At 55.7% G+C, this 22883-nt stretch overlaps 1 protein-coding gene across 5 annotated transcripts in view; it reads left to right on the top strand.

Annotated features, from left to right (window-relative positions):
• Positions 1-1462: 1462 nt before the first annotated feature.
• The window catches only part of SCUBE3 (signal peptide, CUB domain and EGF like domain containing 3), a 37614-nt gene continuing 16193 nt past the window's right edge, over positions 1463-22883 (top strand). For 3 of the 5 annotated variants that reach the window (XM_036023976.1, XM_036023978.1, XM_028509855.2), the window contains exons 1-6: positions 1463-2052; positions 15888-16010; positions 16870-16995; positions 19493-19627; positions 20562-20687; positions 20877-20993. In XM_036023976.1, the coding sequence (XP_035879869.1) occupies positions 1968-2052; positions 15888-16010; positions 16870-16995; positions 19493-19627; positions 20562-20687; positions 20877-20993 (712 nt within the window). In that variant the 5' untranslated portion in view covers positions 1463-1967. The remainder of the gene's footprint in view (positions 2053-15887; positions 16011-16869; positions 16996-19492; positions 19628-20561; positions 20688-20876; positions 20994-22883) is intronic. The other 2 variants (XM_036023977.1, XM_028509856.2) reach the window with 1 other exon arrangement.

Below are 22883 nucleotides of genomic sequence, written 5' to 3' on the forward strand. Positions count from 1 at the left end.
TGTGACTTGCCCAAAGGAAGTCTTTGTCCCGAGATAGAGCAGGGACAAGAAACTAAAATGCTTGAGTCTGTTTCTGTCCTTCTACGTTTCCTCTCAATCCCTAGGGGCTCGGTTCTCCCTGAGAGCTAAGGAGACTGCTAGTAAAGCCTGCCTGTCACCCCAGCTAATGTGGGTTGCTAGTGTCAAAGGTCTAAGAACTGAGTTATATTCAGGGAGACCCTGGTCACTGTCCCTTTCTACTGGGTACCCTCAGGGCTCTATGAAGTTAGCTGGGTCCCAGTGGTCTCTTTCCTGCAGAAAACTAGCTCCGAAGCATAAGTAACACGGTGACATGGACTCAGTCAGACTGAAGGCCCATACTCCAAGAAAGCTCTCCCTACCTTTCTAGAGGTCTTCCCTCTCTCCCCTGGGTGGAAGGAGAGAGGATGCAATGTGTCAGGAGGCCGTGTCTGTGGTTCAGGGACACTGCTTCTTTGGCATACTTTGCCCTATTTTTTAAATTTTCATGTATCTTTCCTCAACTGCCCTTGCAGTTGGAGGGGTAAAGGGTTAATGGATTGATCAGGACATCTTGAAGCTTCGAAGGAAGGTTTGAAGAAGCATGTTGTAGATATCTTTGTGTCTTTGTACTTACACACCCAGGCGTATCTCGGTAGGCTGGCTTTTTCCCCTGTGCCCAGTACATTAGAATGTTTTATATGTGAGCCCAGGTCTGCGTGGGTAGGGTAGCTCAGTGAGCTACCTCCAAGGCCCTAGAGCTGGCGGTTACAGCTGGGGAGAAAGCTGGTTTCTTCTTGGTCCTCAGTTAAAGTGGACACAGCATTAGCAATGCGGATTAAGTCCTGAGGGTGAGAGGTGTGGTGGAGTTGAGAGGGCGTTAATCGGCCCGCTTTCGAGTTGCTCTGTTTTTCGAGGTCTTATGTGGCTGTGGCGGTCCCGCGTGTCAGGTTGTGTCAGGGGACATGCTTGGGTGCCTGTGTGCTCCTGTCCGGCCCAGTCTCCCCGACTGCCCGCACTCCCTTTGTCTGCTTGAGGTGTGTGTGCAAATCCGCATCCCGCGGCCATCATCGCGTGTGAGCGCGGGGTCGCACCCTAAACCCCCACTCTTTCTGCGGGGAGAGAGGACGAGCGGGAGCCGGGTGCTGTTTGGTCTGGAGCCGAGCGGGGCTTGCATTGATCCATTGATTGTGCGCGGTCTGTGCCTGACCTCCCTGCTCCCGGGGAAGCCGTCTCCATGGAGACCGGGCCCGCTCCCCCAGCGTCGGATTGTAAATTCCTGCAGGCAGCGGCCCGGCAGCCTGGGGAGGGGGCCGCCGCGCCCGGGCGCGCAGGGGGAGCGGCCGCCGCGCCGAGGCCCCATTTGAAAGAAAAAAGGGCACGAAAAAGGAGGTGGTGGAGGAGGAGTGGGGGGAGGAGGAAGAAAAGGAAAAGGAGCGAGGAGAGGAGGAGAAAGGAGGAGGAGAAAGGCGAGGAAAAAGAGACGGAGCCTGAGAGACGGAGAAGGAGAGAGAGAGGAAGAAAGAGGCAGAAAGGGCGTGTTTCTGGCGCTGCGTTTCCCCTCCCCTTTCTCAGGTCCCTCGCTCGGGTTCTGCGCGCTCTCCTGCTGGAGCTCTCTGCGGGCGAAGCTGGAAATTGGGTGGGATTTTACGGAGCAGCCCCGCCGCCGCCGATAGCACAGCCCGGCTAGGAGAGGGCGGAGGTTCCCCTCCGTCAGCGGCTCCGGACGCCCCAGCCTCTTGGCGCTCTCCGCCTTGCTCTTCCCGGCGTCGGGTCGGGAGAAGACGGCAGCATCGGGAACCTCCTGCCAGGGAGCCTCGGTCCGCGCCCCGCACCCCAGCCTCCAGCCGGGCCCCGAGGGGCGCCCCCTCCCCTCCCCTCCCCCCTCCGGCGCGCGGGGGCCCGGCCCGCTTCCGCCCTCCGGGAGCTGCGAGACCAGCCCCGGCCGCCCGGCCGCGGGTGGCTCCAGCATGGGCTCGGGGCGCGTGCCTGGGCTCTGCCTGCTCGTCCTGCTTGTCCAAGCCCGCGCCGCCCAGCACAGCAAAGCCACGCAAGGTAAGGAAGGAGGGGCTCGCGGCCGCGGGGCTGCGGAGTATGCGAGTCTGCGAGTCTGCGGGGCCCGAGGGCGGGGACGCGAGTTCCAAGGGGCAGGGCAGGTGCTGGGAAGCCTGCTGCTGTCAGGACCCGCACGGTGCACCACACTCCCGGGCTGGGGACCTGCTCTCTGGGCGCTGGAAGAGCCAGAGGTGGCACGGATAAGTGAGAAGTTTAGGGGGTCCTGAGCAGACGTGACCACGCACCTAAGAATTCTGCCTGTTTCACTGCCACCCCAGCATCTTCGAAAGACTTCTTGTCCTCCAGAAGTATAAGATAGAATCTTCTCTCAAACATTGCCAGAAACTTCAGTTGTGGCCTGGAGAGACTGAGCGTGAAAACTTTTCAGTCATGCCATAGATTTCTGTCCCTCGTCCCCAGTCCGCATGCAAAGTTAGATAGGAAATTCGGAGTTGTTGCCTTATCAGTGGAAAAATGTTAAAGAAAAATAGAATCTTTTATGGGAAAACCAACTCATCTCTCAGGGGATGGTAGGGGGCTGAAGAAGAGAAGAAAATTTCTGTGACTCTGGCTCCCGGCAAGAATGTTGTGTTTCTGCCTCTTTGGGGGGAAATCTTTCGTCTTGCATGGCTTTCATTTCTTATCATAATATTTATTTATTAAGGTCTTGGGTTTCCAATTCCATTTAAATCCAGGTCAGAATTGCATTGAAATAACAAAGTAAAATTCCAGACTGGGGAGCTCTGACAGATCCCTCTAGGAATTAAAGAGAGAGACAGGGAGGCCCTCCCCCTCCCAGGCTCATTGCTTGGCCAGCCCCAAGGCTGTGCTGGCAGAAGCCAGGCTGGCGCACTACAGTTCTCTTGGGGACAGCCTCCCCTCCCCCTTGACCTCTTGCTGCACCCTTCCCCCATGGTGTGCACACCCAGGAAGAGATATATAAGGGCAAAAAGAAAATTCCTCCTGGCAAAGGCTTTGCCCAGGAGAACAGGATTCTTCTGCCTGTTATCCCTGAGCTCCTGAAACCAAGCTGGGTGTGGAGGTGGCTGGGTCAGAAGGAGAAGTTGAACTTGGGAGTTGGGGAAGCCTGAGTCTGTGGTAGTCAGGTAGGTCACTGTGTCCTGGAGCCTGAGCACTTGGCTCTTAAGCTGCTCTTTGTGCTGCATGACCCCCCCCCTCCCCGCCGGCTCCCCCTCTGTTCAAAGGAAGGAGCTGTGTCAATGCCATCCTCTTCTCCCCACACACTGCCTCTTCGACTACCCCTGCCTCCCCGACTACCCCTGCCTCCCCCACCCTGTCCTTTAACAGAACCAAAACCGAGACCCTTGTCTGTCAAATACCTTGCCCCACCCCCAGCCCTTCCAACCCCAAACTGCCTCTCTTCCAGCCCTGGTTCCAGACAGCCCACTATCACTGCTACCCCCAGCCTGGGAGCAGCCCCTCTCCTACTGTGGATTTGCTTGTGTTTTCATAAACAAAGCTGGCTTTTGTAGTGCGTGCTGACTTACTCATAACAGGGAATTAGCTAGGGAGTTTAGTCTGAAGGAAGGAACAGATTTCATGCAATAATCTAGAGACAAGATAAGGGCCTCTTTCAAGTTGGAGCCAGTGTCTGTAGTTGCCTAGTAAGACTGGGGGGCTGGGGGAGAAGCCGGGGAGCAAGCAATATCTTCATTCAGGGCGGGTCCTGGGGCAGATGGGAACTCCTAGAAGGGACAGGTGCCATCGAACCAAGGCTTTCTAGCCTGTGAGATCAGCCCGTCATTCCCGGACAGGAGGACTCAGAATCCCTCCTTGGCACCTGGAGGCTCACTCCTTCCTGGGACACCCTGCTGGCTGCTGTGGGAAATGCAGCCAGAGTGGAGGCCCTTGCCCTCAAGGAACTTCGAGTTTTGTTCTCTGCTTATCTCGCACTGGGGCCACTTTACTCTGCCTGGGCTGTAGTTCGCTTTGCTTCTTCCTTCCTACTGATCCCGAGTCTAGCTGGGCATAGAACTGCAGCCTGTCATTTCAGCTACCTTTGACCCAGATATTCAGGAGATTTATCAACCTAGCCTGCCAGAGATTTCTAAACAACATGTTTGTTGAGTTAGAGGGGTGTTTCTGGACCCAAATGTGCAGGCCAGTGCCGCAGGCAGGAGAGGTACTGACCGAGCAGGGCAGCCTTACCCACAAACAAAGAATGCTGCGGACCTCCGTTGCTCCCAAATATCTCCTAAGTGTCGCGGGTTCCATAAAGTGTGCTGTTAGTGCCACGTGCTTTTAAATGAAGCTGTAGCGGGTCTTGAAAATACAAATACCCTTGGCAAGTATCTTTCACTGTTACCATATCTCTGGTGATGTCTGGATCTTGTCCCTTTTCTCCAGAGATTGTGGGGGGACGGGGCAGGGGACCAAAGTGATGCAGAATGGGGAGGAGGGGAAGGACAGGGAAGGGACCCTGAGTGTGCAGGTGGGAGTGTGTGTGTATGGAGGGGGGCGAGGTTCACCAGGATCACCCACAGGTAACACAGGTGGGCCTCTGTGTAAATTGTGACTTAGTTGTTGAGCGTGAATAGGATGTTTTAGTGTCTTTGAGAGCCGTGGTGGGTGAGTGGGTGGGTAAGCTCTGTGACTGGGGTGACTGAGCCTGAGAGTACATGGTTTTGAGTGTTTTTCAAGTGCCTGTCTGAGTATTTTAAAGTAGACAGACTGGATAACCAAGATAATTGTTAACTTAAAAGCATTAATTTGCTTTGGGGAGGGGGGTGCAGCAGTGGTTAAAAAGGCCTAATCCTGGTGCAGGGCTCAGGTTACAGCTGAGTGGAAAGGTCTCCTGGCCTCGGGGAAAACTCGTCCCCAGGAGGGGCTCCAGGAGGGAGAGCCTGCCTGGCTGATCGGTTCACCTGGTTGTTTTTCTCTCCTCATTAGGGGCAGAATTTTGATAAAGTTGTGTATTTAGAATTTCCAAGTAACTCCGTCCCGGGGACTGAGAGTGCTCATCTGGCGGCACACAGTGTCTCTCTGTGTCGGTGTGTCTGTCCGGGTCTCTGTCTGGGTGTTTGTGTGTGTCTCTCTTTCCCCCACCCCTTTCTTCCTCTTTAATGTGGCTGTTTCCTCTCCTCCTGGCTTCCCTGGGCTGCTGTGGCCAGCCCTTACAGTGAGGGGACTGTTCCTCCTAGCCCCTCCCTCCAAAATATGAAATGAAAGCCATAACCGTGTCAGCGGGCGAGGGTGGCCCCATGGGCAGCTGGCTGATGCCCGCGCCCCCTCCAGGCCACACTGGGGAGTCAGTCCCCACTCTCGGAACCTGGTCTTCCCTCTAAGCACCCCCTCCTTGTCCAGAGGGCAGAGAGGGGCTGGACTGCTTAGAAATTCCTCAGGAATCCCTTTGACCTCTCTTCTCTCAGTGACATGTCCCCTGGGGGTGGGGTTAGGGAACTTTTCTACTTCTTACCCTTCATCTCCTGAGTCCCTGCAGGGTGGAATGAGAGAGAGGGGAGTAGAGGACGGGGGAGCCAGAATGACTACAGGCAGAGAAAGAAGAAAGTTATGGGCAACCCCTAAGTGAGACTGTTTTCTGAAACCTTCAGGAATCTGAGAGCATGAGAACCGGTTTGAGATGTGAGTGGCTGGGACCTGTTGTAAAAGGAGCCAGACCTGGGTGTGAGTTTGAGAGTGTGAGGTGAGGTGTGCACGCACTGGGGTGCGCACGCATGTGTGTGCACGTGTATGTGCGTGTGTGCATGCACCCAGTGCTCCTGTGAGAGGAAAAAGGAAGCGGGGCGACATGCATTTTGTTTTCTTTGGAGAAGTGAGGAGGGGGAATGGCTTGGTCTTGAACTGGAGCGGGGGAGGAACTGATGGCCTCAGACCCTCTTGAGAAGGTGGGAGTGGAGGGCTTGCTGCCTGAACTCACCCCGTCTGTGCCCCGGGTCTGGTCCCCTCCGGCCAGGGCGTGGGCCTCCTTTGATGTGCTGTACCCCTAGCACATGACTGCTTGCAAGAAAGAGTCCCTGTCAGGGCTGGAAACTGCAGAGAGAGCTGCTCTGAGGCTGGCAGTGCCCTCAGGAGGCCCAGGCCTGGGGACAACTTCTGGAGGCCCAGCTCTAAGACAGGGGTCTGGAGAGAGAGGGACTGCTGGTCTCTGGGGGAAAGTGACACCCCTGCCCACCCAGGGTCGTTGGAGTGGTAGAGGAGCTAGTCGCCTGGGCTGACAGGGGACATAGACCCCCAGCTTCTCCCCAGTGGCCCCTCTGTCACCAGACTGGCCGCTCTCCTCCTCCCATGTCCACGTGTTGCCAGCCCCAAGCGACACAGGGTGGGGAGTATGGTGCCAGTGTGTTTAGTTTACGTAGATGCAGAGCCTAAGGGTTGGGGCCTCTGGGGAAATGATTGAAATTCTCTTCCCATTTGTAAAGTGGACGAGAGTAGCCCAGGGTCCCTTTCAGCCCTGAGATTCTGCATGTCTCCCTGAAATCCTTCCCACTGAAAGCAGAAGACACACACAGGCCTCAGCCCTGCCTCCCTGCCCCCCTCCTCCCCAGGCTGCCGGCCTGGACCCCAGGCCCTCTTCTTCCTGGGCCCTGCCCCCCTGCTCCCTGCCCCAGTCTGCATCGCTGGGCTGCTCTTCCTTTCTTCCCCCGCCCCATAGTCCTGGGGCACCCAGTACCTGAAAGTTCTCCCTCTGTCCCTGCGTGGGGTGTTTTCCCCTGGAAGTAGCCTCTGCAGAACAAATGTTTCTGTGTGTTAATGTGTGTGCTTCCAACAACGCTGGGAAGTGGAGCTTAAGTGTGTGTGCTCTAGGACCTGAATACCCTGGTGAGGTCCCGGGCCCCATCCCCGCTCTCACACTGTGTCTCCTCGGCTCTGACACTAGCCCTCTGCATTCTGCTCCAGCCTAGGTGTCTCCCCTTTTCAGGCCAAGGCGCCATTCTGTAGTTGCCATTGGATGCTTCAGTTTGCCCTGACAGGCAGGGTGGCGGCTAAACAGGGCACAGTGGCTGTCACTCTTACCTAAGGTTTCCCTGTGTCTGTAACCACTGTGACCATATCCCTAGAGAACTGGGGGGTTGGGTTTCACAGCCCCAGGCCAGGGCTGTTGGCATCTGGGCACAGACAGTGACAAGCTGAGGAAAGACCTGGGCAGAAGATCCATAATGGGAACCAGATCTTAGAAATCCCTGGGTCCAGGGGGTGGAGCATCCGGGTGTGTGGACATGGGGCTGGGGTGGGAGAAGGGGAGTGCTCAAAGGGTAGACCTTGGGGAGCAGGTTTACAGAGAGGACGTTTTTACAAGTTTCCAATTATATTTATTTGGAGTTTTCCTGTGGCGGTTTGAAGCTGTTAACAGCAGGAACCTGTATCCCTGGTGTTTGTTTTTGTTTCTCACCAGCTGCTTGGCCCAGCATAGAGCATCCAGGGCAGGAGACACCTGTCCGCTGCGGCGCTGCCCACCCCTTCCGCACCGCAGCTCTGCGCGCGCACCGCGGTGCGCTGCCCTCCTCCCTGCTGCCCGCTGCCCGTGCCCCGAGCCTCAGAGCGTCCGCGTGCCCACTGCTGATTTCCTTCCAGCGTTGGGCATTTGCTTCATGCTGGACTAAGCGCTGAGTTGGGGTGGGAGGAGGCCCAACAATTAAGGCTCGGATCCCTCCCCCAAGCGCGCACAGAGACGGTGCGTGGGAGTGAGCACTGGACTGGGGTGCTGACCCTGGCTCAGCGCCGGCTGCTTGCTGTTTCTCAGGTGCCCTCTCTGGCCTGTTCCTCATCTGTGTAGTGAGAGGCAGGATTGTGTGAGGACCAAATGAGACAGTCCACGTGAGAGCACTTTGCACACTTAATGGAATTATACAGCATCTGACAGCGTCATTCCTTATGTTGTTAATGTTTCCATCCATTTAGTGAGGTAAAGTTGCTAATCATGAAACTGGAACCTGCGCCTGCCCCCCGCCTCCAAACTTCCATTCTTTCCTCCCCACCACGGGTACCCTCTACCCTACCCTTCCTTGAAAGGCCTCTGACTCAAGATTGGTGGTTTAGTCCACACTAAAAGGGTGGCTCGCTGGGCGGAGCACTGCCCCACACACCGAAAGGCTGCGGGCTCCGCCCCGGTCGGGGCACACACCCAGGTTGCATGTTTGGTCCCCAGTTGGGACATGCACAGGAGGCAACCAGTCGATGTTTTTCTCTCACATCCCTGTTTCTTTCTCTCTCAAGTCAATAAATATATTCTCGGGTGAGGACTTTAAAAATAAATAAATAGCCCTGACCGGTGTGGCTCAGTTGGTTGGGCATCGTCCCACAAAGTGGAAGGTCACCAGTTCAATTCCCAGTCAGGGCACATACCTAGGTTGCGGGTTTGGTCCCCGGTCGGGGTATGAACCAGAGGCAACTGATTAATGTTTCTCTCCCTCCCTTTCTCCCTCCCTTCCTCTCTCTCTAGAAATAAATAAATGAAAGGGAGAAAATTCTTGTCCATTTAAAGGTACCTCCCAATGAGTAAGGAGCTGGATTAGGGACGAGTTGGGACATCAGAGAGAAGCTCACCAGGGCCCCAACGGATGGGGAGGCTCTCAGGCTTCGCCCCACTCCCTCCCGGTCACCAAGCACTGACTGCTTTTCCTGGCTCTTCAGCTGAGTGGACCAAGCTTGTGTAAGAGGAAAGGGCACTTTTTAAAAAAGAATTAAGTGCCTGTCTTGTCTTCTTGGGGTCATCTGTGTGGTTTCCTATACTCTCTCCGGGCTACCCTCATCCCTGCCTAGGCTTCAGCCGGGCTGAGGATGGGCCTGTCCTCACCCAGTTCCAAATCGGGAAGGCACGTTGAGAAGTGGGAGGTGGGAGGCCAGGCCCCACCTGCTTCCCTAATCGCTTTGTGATCGGGAGGCGCAGCAGCTGTGCACGCTCACCCGTACTCGTGCGCACACTGCGGGCTAGGGTGTCGCAGCCAGAGCTCGGGCTGCTTCTACTTTGGACGGTACTTGGGTGTGTGAGGTAACCTGGGGGAAAGGAGAAGGAAACTGACTGGAAGCAGCAATGGGACACTGGTCTCAAGTGGCCCCTGGTGCCCTGTCACCGAGGCTGCGAGACATCTGAAGAGGTGCCTGAGCAGCCAGAGATAACATCTGAAGACCCTGAGATCCTGTGGATTCTATAGGATTTCCTAGGAATCCCATCATAGATTCACTGGTCCCAGTTTTTGTCTGGCCTCAGCATCACCCAATGGATGTTTTTAAGGAGATATCTTAACCTTCTCTGAGTTTCCTGTCTTGCTACCCTTAACACTAGACTTCGAGGACTGCCCTCCACCCAGAACAGAGAGGATGCCATAAATGTGGACCTCGTCCCCTCACCCGCCAACCCATCCATCCATCCATCCATCCATTTAACAAATATACACTAAATGCCTTCAGTGTCTTAGCTGTGTTGCTCACTGCTGAACTCCCAGGACCCAGCACCATGCTTGGCGTGTTGCCGTGCTCAGTAACTGTTGAATGAGTGTGCTGAACTCTTCCAACTGCCATGTAGGTTTCAAAGACTCCGAAGCCACGGTCTCAGGAGCTTACAGATGCAGTAGGAAGATAATACATGTAAACTAAAGTTAAATGATGGCACAAGGTAGCATAGGAGGAGGATCACGACGGTGATTGGTTAGGCTGTCAGAGAACCTGACAGTAAAAGCCTGGGGAGTTAAGAGGAACAGTAGGTCAGAGAAGGATGAACGGCCACAGCTGGCTGCCCAGCAGTGGTGTCCAGACTGGTCCTCAATGACTGGTGAGATCTGAAGGCACCGAAGGAGAGAAAAATAGAGGAATAAGGTAGGCACACCAAACATCGCAGGCTAGCTTGCCTGGGGCAAGAAGGGTGTCACAGCCACGTGGACACATTGGGACACCAGGCAGGCTGCGCTGAATCTTACGTTGGGCCCAGCAAATTGGCGCATAACTACCCAACCCTGTGAGTGGCTAGGTACCTACCGTGGTGATGTGAAGGTGGGGTGGACTCTGCCTAGGGGTGTCGGCTTATCTGCAGCCTGCATTCCTGCTCCTTTCCTTCTATTGTTATTCCTAAGCTGGACCTAGGCAGAATTTTGCAGTATGTGAAGTGTTCCGGGGTGTCTCCCTGCTTCCCTTTTGGAGTACTCTTCCCCATCCTCACAGGAGTTCTAGGACTGCCTGTGTTGTCACAGTTCACTCCTGGCCTGCCCTCTAACCCTCATGTCCCCACCCATCCCACCTTCCTTTCTGTACGTAGCAGAGTTTTTGGAATGCTCTGCTGGGCACTTGAGCGAGTCCCGAAGAGATGTGGGACGACACGGTTACGGACCTGTGCGTTCATGCCAGGAGAGGGTAAGGCAGGGCGGTCCTGGCTCTTACGTGCGCCCTCTGCAGCCGCCACTCTCCCCCAGTTCGACTTTGACCCGGCCCAGTGCCTGGGGTGGGGTAAGGGCACAAAAGGACGGCTTTCACGGAGAATTGTGGAAGGCAGCCTTTGGGTCCCAGCTGGCCTCTCCCCCACTTCAGCCTCCTCCTTGGGCAGGTCCTGGCAGGGGTGGAGTAGGCAGTGGAACAGGCACTGTCTCCCTCAAGTTCCCCACACCGCCACGTGCTCCCTGGAGCTGCGTGTCCCCACAACAGGCTTGAAATGGGGCTTTGATAAGGGGAAGGGGGGACAAGAGAGAGATTCTTAAAAGAGCCTGGGGAGAAAGTTGGAGAGGACCAAACATAGTGAACCTTTATTGAGCACTTACTATACACCTGCACTGTAGTGCTAAGTACCAACTCATTTGACCCTCATGGCAGCCTGAAGTGGGGGGTGTCGTTTTATGATTCACGTTTACAGAGGAAAGAGCATGTGAGTCCAGAGGCTGGCCCAGGACCACTCAGCCGTGGGCAAGCTGGCGTCTGAACTGACACAGCACCACTCCAGAAACACTTTCCTCAAACACCCTGCCATGTGGCTGCCCCAGTCTCTTCCCAGTTTGAGTGAAGAGTCTATTCACATCACCCTACTTGGGAAGAGAAGACTGACCACAACCTAGGCCCACCCTGCAGATCCTGGCACAGACGGTCGAGGAGAGTGTCTAGACAGTCACCTTTTTCAAAGGCCCCCAGGGAGTGCCAGTGCGTGGCCAGCATTGAGCACCTCTGATCCAAACCGGTCCCTGCTCGACAGCGTTCACGGCCTTGTCAGGCCTGCTGGTAAACACCCGCACCCCAAGGGAACATGCTGAGGTGGACTGTGCCGGGGGTGTTGATGGGATCCCAGGAGGGACTGGGTGGGTGGGCAGATGTGGTGGGAGGGAGCTCTGAAAGAATGAAGTGGCAAAGGAGAAAATGCTGGAATTTGAGGGCCCTGTTTCAGAGCTCCGTTTTGGACCTGTTCTGCTTTAAAAGGTCCCATCCAAGTAGTTGAAGGGCCACTTCCTCAGCAGGTGACCAGCCAGGTGGGAAAAGTAGAACATGCCACATGAGATAAATTAAAAAAATATATTTTAGCCGTGGCTGGTGTGGCTCAGTGGATTGAGTAGTGGCCTGTGGACCAGGGGGTCACTGGTTCAATTCCCAGTCAGGGCACATGCCTGGATTGCAGGCCAGGTCCCCAGTAGGGGGTGCATGGGAGGCAACCACACATAGATGTTTCTCTCCCTCTTTTTCTCCCTTCCTTCCCCCCTGTCTAAAAATAAATAAATCTTAAAACAAAAACAAAAAAGAATGGAAAAAAGTGACTAGATTTTTAAAAAATCTTTTTAAATTATGTTTATTGATTTTAGAGAGAGGGAAGGGGGGAGAGAGAGAGACAGAAACATCAACATGAGAGAAACATCAACTGCTTGCTTCCCATACATGTCCTGATCAGGGATTGAACCCACAACCTAGGTATGTGCCCTAACCAGGAATCCAACCCCCTTTTAGTGTACAGGACAACGCTCCAACCAACTGAGCCGCACCAGCATGGGCACACGATGACTTCAAAGCCCCAGCAGAGCCGTGCCACAGTAGGTGTGAGTGAGCTGAGGCACACTGAGTCCCCTGGGACCAGAACCAGGAACTTGGCCAGAAGAGCTTTTGGGTAGACGATGTTGAGCCATATTTGGGAAGCTGGGTACAGTGTGCTAGAAGAAAAAAGAGGATGCATCTCAGATGTGAAGAACGTGCCCTGGCTGGTGTGGCTATGTGGACTGAGCACTGGATTGTGACTCAAAGGGTCATCAGTTCGATTCCCAGTCAGGCCACATGCCTGGGTTGCAGGCCAGGTCCCCAGTAGAGGGTGCACGAGAGGCAACCATGCATTGATATTTCCCTCCCTCTCTTTTTCCTTCCTTTCCCCCCTTTCTAAAAATAAATAAATACATATCTTTAAAAAAAGAACGTGATGTGTTAGTGAATGTGTAGAAAGAGGTGGAATGGAATGGTTAGTTGTAGAGGGAATGGGGAGGAGATACCGTCTTGCAGTGCACAAAGGCTCTGCTGGAGAGGGATGAGCATTGTGAGTAAGGACAGGAGGGAGGGTCAGGTGGTGGGCGGGAGAAGCCCGGTGCTGGAAGAGTCCTAAGGCTCTGCTGGGAAGCCTGGGCGTGCCGCCGCAGTCAGCAGCAGGCTCCTCTCTGCTACTGGTGAGCACTGATGTGGAAGCAAAGGAAGGAGCTGGGAGCCCAGAGGGCCTGCTGCAGACCTTAGCAAAGCATCAGCTGCTTCAGAGACAGGCACATACCTCTGAGATGGCCCTGGAGGAGGAGCTTCCAGGTGACTTTCCCAGTCACCCTGTGCTGGCTACTGGGGAAGGGATGGAGAGACACGGAAGAAGAGAGTTCCAAGTGGGGTGCACAGGATGATCATTCTTCGCTGGAGTTGTCCAAAGCACCATGCCTGTCTCTGAGGCACACAAGGGCTGCCACAGGGAAGGGGTAATCATCCGGTCCCCCTTCCTCCAGGGACCCAACAAGAACATATAAAACTGAGCCTTAAGCCATTCAAAGTTTGGAATTAGTTGTTACAAATATTTTTCCCACAGTGGAGGGCAGGTGTAAATATGGGGACACAGAAAGGACCAACTCTGGGTGCCTTATCTTTTTTCACAAATTTAACCACATTTAATATTTGCTCTTTTCTCTTCCTTTTTTAAAAAAGATTTTATTTATTTATCTTTCAGAAAAAGGGGAAGGGAAGGAGAAATAGAGGGAGAGAAACATCAATGTGCTAGAGATACACCGATCCGTTGCCTCTCGCACACCCTCAGCCAAGGAACCAGCCCAGACGTGCGCCCAGCCTGGGGTTTGAATGGGCGACCCTTTGGTTTGCAGGCTGGCACTCAACCACTGACCCACTCCAGCCAGGGCTGCTCTCTCCTCCCGTACCATTCATCCCAGTTTCAAAACTCAACTTGAATCACACTCCTTGGGAAGTTTTTTTGGTCCATCTAGGCCCTGGGAAGTCCCTTAATTTGGAATTCCTAGAGCAGAGCTGTGAAGTTGGAGACGTCCTGTGTCTTCTGTGCTGTCCACTATGGTAGCCGTTAGCCACAGGCGACTGCTGACAACTTGGCCTATGGCTAGACCACCCAGGGGACTGAATTTTAAATTAAATCGCCGCATGCGCCTTGTGGCCAACATCTCACACAGCACAGGCCCTGAGCATCTGGTGTCTGAGCCAGTGATTAACATTTAACATCATGTCCAGCCTCCGTGTATCGGGGACCTGTTACTTACCAGACATTGACTAGGTACTCTACACAGATTATGTCATCAATGTTCACAGCCTCTCCAGAGGAGGTATTATCACCCCCATTCAGAGGAGGAATAAACAAAGGAATCAGAGAAACCTCCCTGGAGAGTGGTGCAGCTGGACTCGAGCCTGCCCCCCCCCCCCCGCCCCGCCAGAGCTTAGGCTCTTTCTGTGATGGCGCATTTCTCAGTGCCATCTTCTCCTCATCGGCTGGACAGACAGATTCTCCGCTCAGCCTTGCTGTACATGGAGGTCCCTCCTCCCCCCTCTTGTGAACTGGTCTTCCATCTCCCTCTTCTCCATTCTCTCTTTGGGGCGCCTCCCCGGGGGCCAGCCGGCAGAGGTGACGACGGAGTCTGAGTGGCCGTCAGAGCCCTTGGCCGTGAGGACTGCTGCAGTGCGGTTGGTTGAGGGCAGCGGGAGCCTGGAGTGTGGAGCTGGCGAAGCCCAGGAGATCCGGGCAGGGCGTTTGGGGTCACTGTTCCAAATTTCACTTCTCCTCAGGAAGCCCCCTCAGTCCTGCCCCCGAAGACCTTCTTGCAATGTGAAAGCAGAGGACAGTTAACTGGTTCAGGCCAGGGCTCGAGAGTGTCTCAGTCTGAGTGATTGCTGGCCTGCATGTCCGTTCATTCAGTTTAGAAGATAGCAAGCACCTTAAGGATTTGGGTTCAAATAGGTCAGTGATAAGGCCCGAGAATCTGCATTTTAACAGAAGTCAGGCGGTTCTGCAGTCCACAGATCACACTTGGAAGTCACAGTCCTTTATACAGTCTTTTGTTGATACATTTCTTCTACTTGCAAGTGGCTGCTTAAACACTATCTTGAGTTTCCCAATTCACTGCTAGAAGTAATTCCTTCTTCCGCTGATCTTCCCTGTAACAGAACTTCTCCACTAGTCCGGCTGCGTTCTAGACGTACCTGAGGAGCCACAGGAAAATACTGCTGGCCAGGTGCCGGCCCAGACTATTGACCAAAGTCTTAGGGGAGGGCGGGGAGCTGGGGCATCTCCTGGGGGAGCCGACTGAGCGGTGCAGCCAGGCTGGGGAACCCTGACCTCACCTCCGATGCCTCCGTGGCGCTCAGCCACATCCTGCTTCATGTTACTCACTCGTGTCACCTTCTGGGTGGACTGAGTCACCTCTGAGCCTCCACAGCCTTCAGCATAGTACCTTCTGCAAGCACCTTACATAGCATTTTCAGCCGAGTGGAACTTTTTTCTCCTATTTCGGTTCAGCTTTAGGGGCACCCTAACATTACCCCAGAAACTGGAGTCTTCTAACCAAGAGGCGATAAGCGATTCTTCCCTTTGTCCGTTCTGAACCGTCCTCTTTTTGCTGGACCTCAGGTGGCCTCACCCCTTAGCACAGCTCTGTGCGTAGCACCTCGTGTCAGTGGGAGTCGGGAGGGTGGAGCACCCAGTGTCAGATGAGGAGCTCAGGGTGCCGGGTGCCCGCCAGAGTCGGCTGGGGGGGTCACAAGGGCTGCACTCAGCAGGCGTTAGGGGTTGGTGCCAGCCCCCCACCCCCCCAGCCCCTGCCAGCCCCCGGTCCCTGCGGCACTGACAGCACAGGAGCGAGGGAAACCTTCCAGGATGGAGCTTCCTTCCTCTGAAGATTCTTGGCGCCGTGGTGGGCAAGTGGAAGCAGGCCTGGTCTCGAGCAGAATCACAAGGCAAACGCAGGTTTCTCGGAGGCTCTGTCTCCCTTTCTTCCTCCTTTAGTCACCGGTGGCCCTGGACCCTGCCACCTTCCCAGAGGCCGAGGTTTGCATGCCTTCTCCCCTCCCACCAGGCTTGTTCCTGATTCACACTGGGCTGAATATTTCTAATCAAGTTAAGTGTGCTACCCTGTCCAAGGGTTTTTGTTTGTTTTTAAATCAAAGGGGGTGTTTCAAATGATGGAATTTTAGCTGTCATTGTGGATTAAGTATCTCTGGGGGAACTAGGTTTTTCTTTCTAAATTCCTGAAATTGCAGAGACCACTCTGAAACCAGAGGGGTGGGAGAGCACCCCCTGCTGGAGGAGCCGCTGTCCTGACTTTGGAGAGGAGGGGGGTTTGCCCTTGGGGAGCCCCTGTCAAGACACTCTCTGGGAGGCCCCAGCGGAGGGTCTCACGTGCACCCTCTGCCCCTCCCAGATGTGGACGAGTGTGTGGAGGGGACCGACAGCTGCCACATCGATGCTATCTGCCAGAACACCCCACGCTCGTACAAGTGCATCTGCAAGTCCGGCTACACAGGGGACGGCAAACACTGCAAAGGTGAGGCTGGGAGGGCGCCTGGACAGGGGGCACCTGCCGGCAGTTGGCTGCGCTGTGCCTTACGCTAAGGCCTGCAATTCCCACTGGCACGGGGGAGGGGTGGAGAAGGGAGAAGCCATCTTTTCCCAGAGAGCATCATTTTCTCCTTTGCACACACCGGGCTGGGTGGGGGGATCAGTCACGGGACTGAGGCCTGAGGTTGCCTGACATTGGATTCTTCCAGCATGTCCGCAAAAGGTGGGAACAGGCAGTTTGTCCCAGAGGAAATCCTTACTGTAAACAAACACACCTTCCCCCTCATAATTAAAGCAATGCAAATAAACAGTCTCCGAGATGTTATTTTAAATATGGCCTTCAGTGTTGATACGGTTTCAGTGGACAAGGTACACTCATTAATTCCTGGTGACATTATAAATTGAAAAGTGATTTTGTCATACCTAGCGGGACTCCTAAAAGGCCCTTACATCCTTTGACCCAAGAATTTTACTCTTATTCAAAGGAAATTCAAAGAAACAAAATAACATACAGAGAAGATATTCTTTGATGCCTTATTTATGATAGTAAAATACATGGAAGAATCTAATGATAGAGAAAAAACAAATTAGAATATAGCCACAGAGTGGGACACTATGCAGCTGTGTGCAGTGGAGGTCAGAAAGACCAGATGGAAACATGTGAAAATGTTTGACTCCTGATGAAAATAGCAAAGTGTTAAATGGTTTGTAGACTGTGAAAGTCACTACATAAACACACACACACACACACACACACACACACACCACCACCACCACCACAGGGCTGGCTGGCCAGTGGGGGCACCCAGACGGGCTGTACCACCTCAGCTCCCCTTTGCCCTCAGATGTGGATGAGTGTGAACGAGAGGATAATGCAGGTTGCGTGCACGACTGTGTCAACATCCCTGGCAATTACCGATGTACCTGTTACGACGGATTCCACCTGGCACATGACGGACACAACTGTCTGGGTGAGCAAGGGAGAGGGGGTGTGGTGGGGGTGTCTGGTGGGGAGGAAGGTGTTTCCAGCGTTTCCCATATCCCAGGCCGGGGAGCAGAGTGACCACAGAGCTGCAAAGTAGAGATCAAGGTCATTTCCCCTTGGAGACTGGGTACCCGGGACGGAGCCATCCTGCTACTGGGTGAAAAATAGTGGAGGAGATGCTGCCAGAAAGCGCTCCCAGGGCGAGGGCCAGGAGACCATGAGAGCGGGTTCAGCCTCGGTGGGTGGAGCGTGGTGGGAAGGTGATTTGGCTCTAGACAGCTGTGGCTCTGCCGCTTGCTAGCTGCATGGTCTCGGGCAAATCCACCAGTCTCCGGGGATCTCAGCTTCCTCCACGCACTCTGGGTGAATCGCTGTGAGAGGACGTGTGTGCAGCCCCAGCACATACTGGGTGCTCAGTGCACAGGAGCAACGTCATCGATGCTGCCGGTGCTTCCCTGTGCCCTGCGGAGCCCCGGCCCTCACAGGCTGGTTTTCTTCCAGCTCTTCCTGAAGTCCACAGGCCCACCCTCTGCTCACTTCTGAGGCCTCAGTTGGCCTGGTCTCCTTTGCCCCAGGAGCTGCATCAGAGAGAGAATCTCCAGGGAGGTGAACTCAGCTGTGGTTTCTGTCATTCACTAGGACCACGTCAGATTCCTCCACCAGTAGAAAAACTGAAGCCTGTGGCATAAAAAGATTTGAGATATAAACCCAGGCATCCTTCCTCAAATTCTTTCTCTCTGGTGCCAAAACAGACCTAAGACTCTGGAAGCGTAGAAAACCAGGAAAGGAAGAGAGGCAAGAGGGACGGCGCCTGAGAAGCAGGCGAGGCCGCCCTCCCACCCCGAGGCCCCGTGGGCTGAGGGGAGGCTCCTTACTGCAGAGCGCCTTTAAACCCGCCACACTCCGTCCTTGGCCCCGGGGTATCAGGTTCCACTCCCAGCCCAGGCCTCTAGGCCCCGGGCCCTGCCGGCCCCGGCCCTCAGCCCCGGCCACCTCTCTCGGCACTGTGGCTGCCCTGGCCGGGAAGGACCCCACTTTGTCTGCCCCGCCCCCCATGAGGGCCTCTTTGGGAACGCCTCTGGACAGAGAAGTTCTGACACTTGGACCAGGACGGTGATCTGCCTACAGGACTGTGAACATCAGCTTCTGACTTTCTTTGGTTGCCTTTGACCTCTCTAGGCCCCCGATTCTCATCAAGTCTTGTTTCCTTATAAAACCAACCAGAAGATAAGAGCATGAGTAGGTATGGAAGTGGTCACTGGGAGCAAAGCTCTACCTGTAACACTAACCCCAGGGTTGGGGCCAAAGTCCCAACCTTACCTGTGGGTTTTAGGGGAGCCGAGAGGAAGTCATCCACGCCCTGGGTGGCTTCAGCCTCCCCGGTGAGAACTGTAGGAAAGAACTTGGCTAGAGCAGCACAGTCCCAAGGTTGGAATGGAAGGGAACAAGGAGGATGGCGTGAGGGACGGGCAAGCGCGGGAAGACAGGGACCGGAGGAGTCATGAGTGTGGCCACGGAGGGGCAGGGACAAGAGGGGGCAAAGGAAAGTGCACCTCCCTGGCTCTCCTAACAGGTGTGCCTCTCAGGCAGGAGCCTGCTGTATCTGGGGCCCTCAACCCTTGGCCAGAAGGGGAAAGGACAGAGTTTTAGGGCCCAGCAGAGAGGATGGGAAGAGAGGGGCAGAAGGAGCCCTTGGGAGCCCAGATTCCAGCTGCTCCTTTGGGAACCAAGCTCCGTCATGCCTCCTGGGCCAAGGAGAACCGAGAAGGGCTGTGGACTTGGGAGGGCAGTAGGTAGCATAGAAACAGAGTCCAGTGCTGAAGTGGGAGCCCCAGGATGAGCTTGGTTCCGGGGCCTGGGGGCAGTGATTTCGGGTGGTGATTAGGGTGTGGCCTGGCAGCTCGCCCCCGACCCTCACAGCCAAGCCACCAGACTTTGTTTTATTAAACCAAAATAGGAGAATGGCTCAGGACTAGGGCAGCAAGCCCAGGCACGGGGGGAGGGGAGAAAGGACAGCCCGTGGCCTGTCCACAGAAATGGCCACTGCCTCACCGACCTCACCACCATTGCCATATCTCCCCCTGCATGTGGAGCCACTTACCAGGTCCCTGGCGGCCAGGCCGTCCATCACAACCGGTGGCCCCGGGTCCCTGCCCCACGCAGTCTCTGCTCGTCATCTCTGTCCCTCTCCATCGGCCTTTTTTCTTGACCTCCTCTGCCACAGACTGAATTCCAGTGGACTAGGGATGTGGGCACGTCTTCACCTAAGTACGCCATGTCCACATGTCCCCTCCCCTGTGCTTAGCCCCCCCCAGCTCTGCCCTCTCAGAGTGGCCTCTTCCCGAGCCATGGGGCCTGAGCTGGCGAGTGGGTGGGAGCTGCCTGCCTAGGGCTGGGTGCTGGCTCGGGGCTGAGGGGAGGCGTGTGCGCACAGCCCGGAGCCTGCCCCGCACCGCAGGCCTCACCGACCCTGTCCCGCACAGATGTGGACGAGTGTGCCGAGGGCAACGGCGGCTGCCAGCAGAGCTGCGTCAACATGATGGGCAGCTACGAGTGCCACTGCCGGGAGGGCTTCTTCCTCAGTGACAACCAGCACACGTGCATTCAGCGGCCGGAAGGTCAGCCCATGCCAGGGAGGGCTGCGTGCCCAGGCTCCCCGCCCCTTCTGCCTGGAAGCTTCCCTCACAGCCCTTCAGTTTCACCCGGTGCTCTGCATTCCACCAGCCCCTCCTCTGGTCCCTCAACCCGGTCACATCCCATGGGCTCTGTGAATAGACGCTCTGTCTTAGAGCTACACTGGGAGGGTTTATTTGGGGTTGGGGTCCCTGTGGGGTCTAGGCTGCTACGGGGCGTCCCCGTATCCAGGCCTAATGAACCAGAGATGGCTGGGCACTAAGCTGCTGCTGCCTGAGGCAGTGTCCCTTGGCCTGGGTCGGGAGGGTCAGGCAGGAACGGTGGGCATCTGTTGTCTCTCTCAGGGGCTCCCCGCCGAGACGGTGACATTTCCGAGGGCAGGAATGACATCTGTACATCTCCAGAACCTGATACACTGCCTGTCCTGTGTGTAGTGGGAGCTCAGATATTTGTTGAGTAAAACTGTGTAATAATGATCTACGCCAGTTGCTCCCCACTCATACTGTGTTATTTGTCTTCTTCCCAGTTTAACTGTCAGCTCTCTGAGAAAAGAGGTCACGTGTCACATTTTACCTTGTATATGGGTCCTTCCTAAATCCTCAGTGTCACACACAGCACTAGGCAATGATTCGACACTTGGATTTGGGTTGTTTGAAGGAGAGGGTGATCGTGTGGTTTTCCGGGGGTTCGGCGTCAGTATCTGCACCCCAGTCAGAATGGCTTTGAGCTCTGAGGGCAGGAGCCTCAGAGCCTGTGAGGGGAGCCTGTGAGGGAGCCTGTGAGGGGAGCCAGCCCCGCCCTGTCTTGCAGCCTCACTGGAATTCTCCTCATTCCCTGAGCCCAGCTGTCCCTTGCAGTCCCTCTCCCTCTAGGTGTCCGGAAGCACAGGGCATCCACCCCGCTCCTCTTCCCTTTTAGAAGGAATGAACTGCATGAACAAGAACCACGGCTGTGCTCACATTTGCCGGGAGACACCCAAAGGGGGTATTGCCTGTGAATGCCGCCCCGGCTTCGAGCTCACCAAGAACCAGCGGGACTGCAAATGTGAGATGGCTGAGGTGGCCGGGCAGAGAGGGAGACAAAGAGGTGGCGTGTGGGCCTCTCTGCGGGAGGTGGGAGGGGAGGGGAGAAGGGGACGCACCTAGACGAGAGGGCCAGTAGCTGTGTTCCGGAGGGAGAACTGGGGTGCCCAGGGAGAAGCAAGCTGACAGGCCTCCTGCCCTCTCCGCACAGTGACGTGCAACTACGGGAACGGTGGCTGCCAGCACACGTGCGACGACACAGAGCAGGGTCCCCGGTGCGGCTGCCATGTCAAGTTTGTGCTCCATACCGACGGGAAGACGTGCATCGGTGGGTGAGGCCAGTGGGGCACTTAGTCCACCCGTGATGGGGGAAGGGGTTGGGGGTCCTTGGGATCCAGGGGTGCGGGGAGCACAGGGGGCCCAAGTGCGGGGCGCAGGATGACTGGTCAGTGAGCCGGAGACCTGGGCGGAGCCAGTCTAGAGAGGGACGACTCCGAGAGACCGGAGGGCTCCCTGGCCCTCTTCTCCTCCCCCACCCGTTGGCCCCGCCGCCAAGAGCCTCAGCACCCTCTTTATCCAGGATAAGGTGTTGCCAAACAGGGAGTAACTGGCAGAGGCACCTGTGGGCCCAGGCTGTGGCCCAGAACGGGGCTGAGAATGGGGCGGAGAGCGGGGCGGTGCAGGGTGAAGCCTGCACGGAGGCTCCGGTTGACCAGCATGGTGAGACAGGGGCTGTCACAGCCCGCTGTCCCCACCGGGACTGAGTGCTCTTTCCCAAACGGCCAGCCCTTGGCTGGCAGATGGGGTTTCCTGACTCCAGCATCTTCCTCGTTTGTGTGCCTTCTCTCCCTTCCCTCTGTTTCCTCCTCTCGCCTCCACATCCAGTGGGCTCCCTCTCAGCTCTGCCTGAGGCCTCACTTCCTCACCAAGCCCTGCCTCCCATCCCTCTCGCCCTGGTGTGGGGCCTTCTTAACACCTGGATCCCTTTTCCTGAATTCCTAAGCCTCACCTCACACATCTTTAGGTACATTTGATGAGCTTCATTCCTTAAGTTCGATTCCTAATTCCCTAAGTCTTTAAGTCTTTTGTGAAAGCCGATCACTGTGTGCTCACAGAGTGCTGAGAGAGGTGATGGGACCAGTGAGCCCCGGGAGAAGTGGGAATGAAAGGGAAGAGTGAGCCAGGCGGGGCGAGCTGCTTCTGTGGGCACAGGACTCGTGGGTGGCCGTTCAGGTCGTGGCTGCAGCATGCTGGGGACGGGGGAGTGTGAACACCAGAGTCACAACATTCAGCTTATGAACCAGACTGTCCCCCATTTCACCCCGGAGACCCACCCTGTCTCTGCAAACAGCACCAGCCTTTTCCCAGACACAGGGACAGGGGAGCAGATGATGCTCTGAAAGGTCCCGCTCAGCTGCATGCTCCAGAGGCCTGCACGCACAGCTCTGAAAGTTCTCTAACGAAGACCTCACCCGCTACGTGTTTTCCTCTGAACTAACTCCTCAAAGACCTTGGAGCACTTTTAGGTCTTCCTGTTGCCTTCTCTAGGCTGGTCGTTCCAGCTCCTTTCATTTTTCCCTCATGAATCTAATTCTGCTTTCCAAACCTCCCCCCGCCCCCTGGATACACTCACACATCACCAGTCTCCCTGAAGAAACTGCATGCAGTCCCCAGGGGGAAAGCTGCATGTGTCAGGACAGAGCTGCGGGCCCCCGGGTGTGGGGGGTTCCTCTCAGCAGATGGCCCTGGGCATGGCTGCTTTTGACCATTCCCCTATTAAGCTTGAGCTCTTCCCTAATGCAAGACTCATTCCGCCTTCTAGGCCACAGATGGGTGAGGCAGGAGGAGCAGGTGCGGCTGTCCTGAGGCCCAAGGCCATGTTCGTGCTGAGCTCCTCTCCCTCTTCTCCAGTAGAACTTGTTTTACCTTGCCCTGCATCTCATTTTTCTCCCCAGCCCTGGTGGGTGGAAACGTCATTGTCCGGGGCCATCGGGCCACTCAGATTCGGTGGGGAGACTGAGGGTGGTACAGTGCAGTGGGCAGGGGGTACCCTTCGGGGTCTGGCAGCTTGTAAGACGTAGGGTTGGGTTCCCAGCCCTGCCTTTGGCGTGCCATGTGGTGCTGGGCCCGTGATCGCCCCTCTTTGAGACTTGCCCATGAGTCACTTGGTGGGAATCCAGCCTCCTTGAGGGTATCGGGCAGCAGAAGGCTGGGGAGT

The sequence above is a fragment of the Phyllostomus discolor genome, chromosome 4 (assembly GCF_004126475.2).
Source record: "Phyllostomus discolor isolate MPI-MPIP mPhyDis1 chromosome 4, mPhyDis1.pri.v3, whole genome shotgun sequence".
Classification (NCBI taxonomy): domain Eukaryota; kingdom Metazoa; phylum Chordata; class Mammalia; order Chiroptera; family Phyllostomidae; genus Phyllostomus; species Phyllostomus discolor.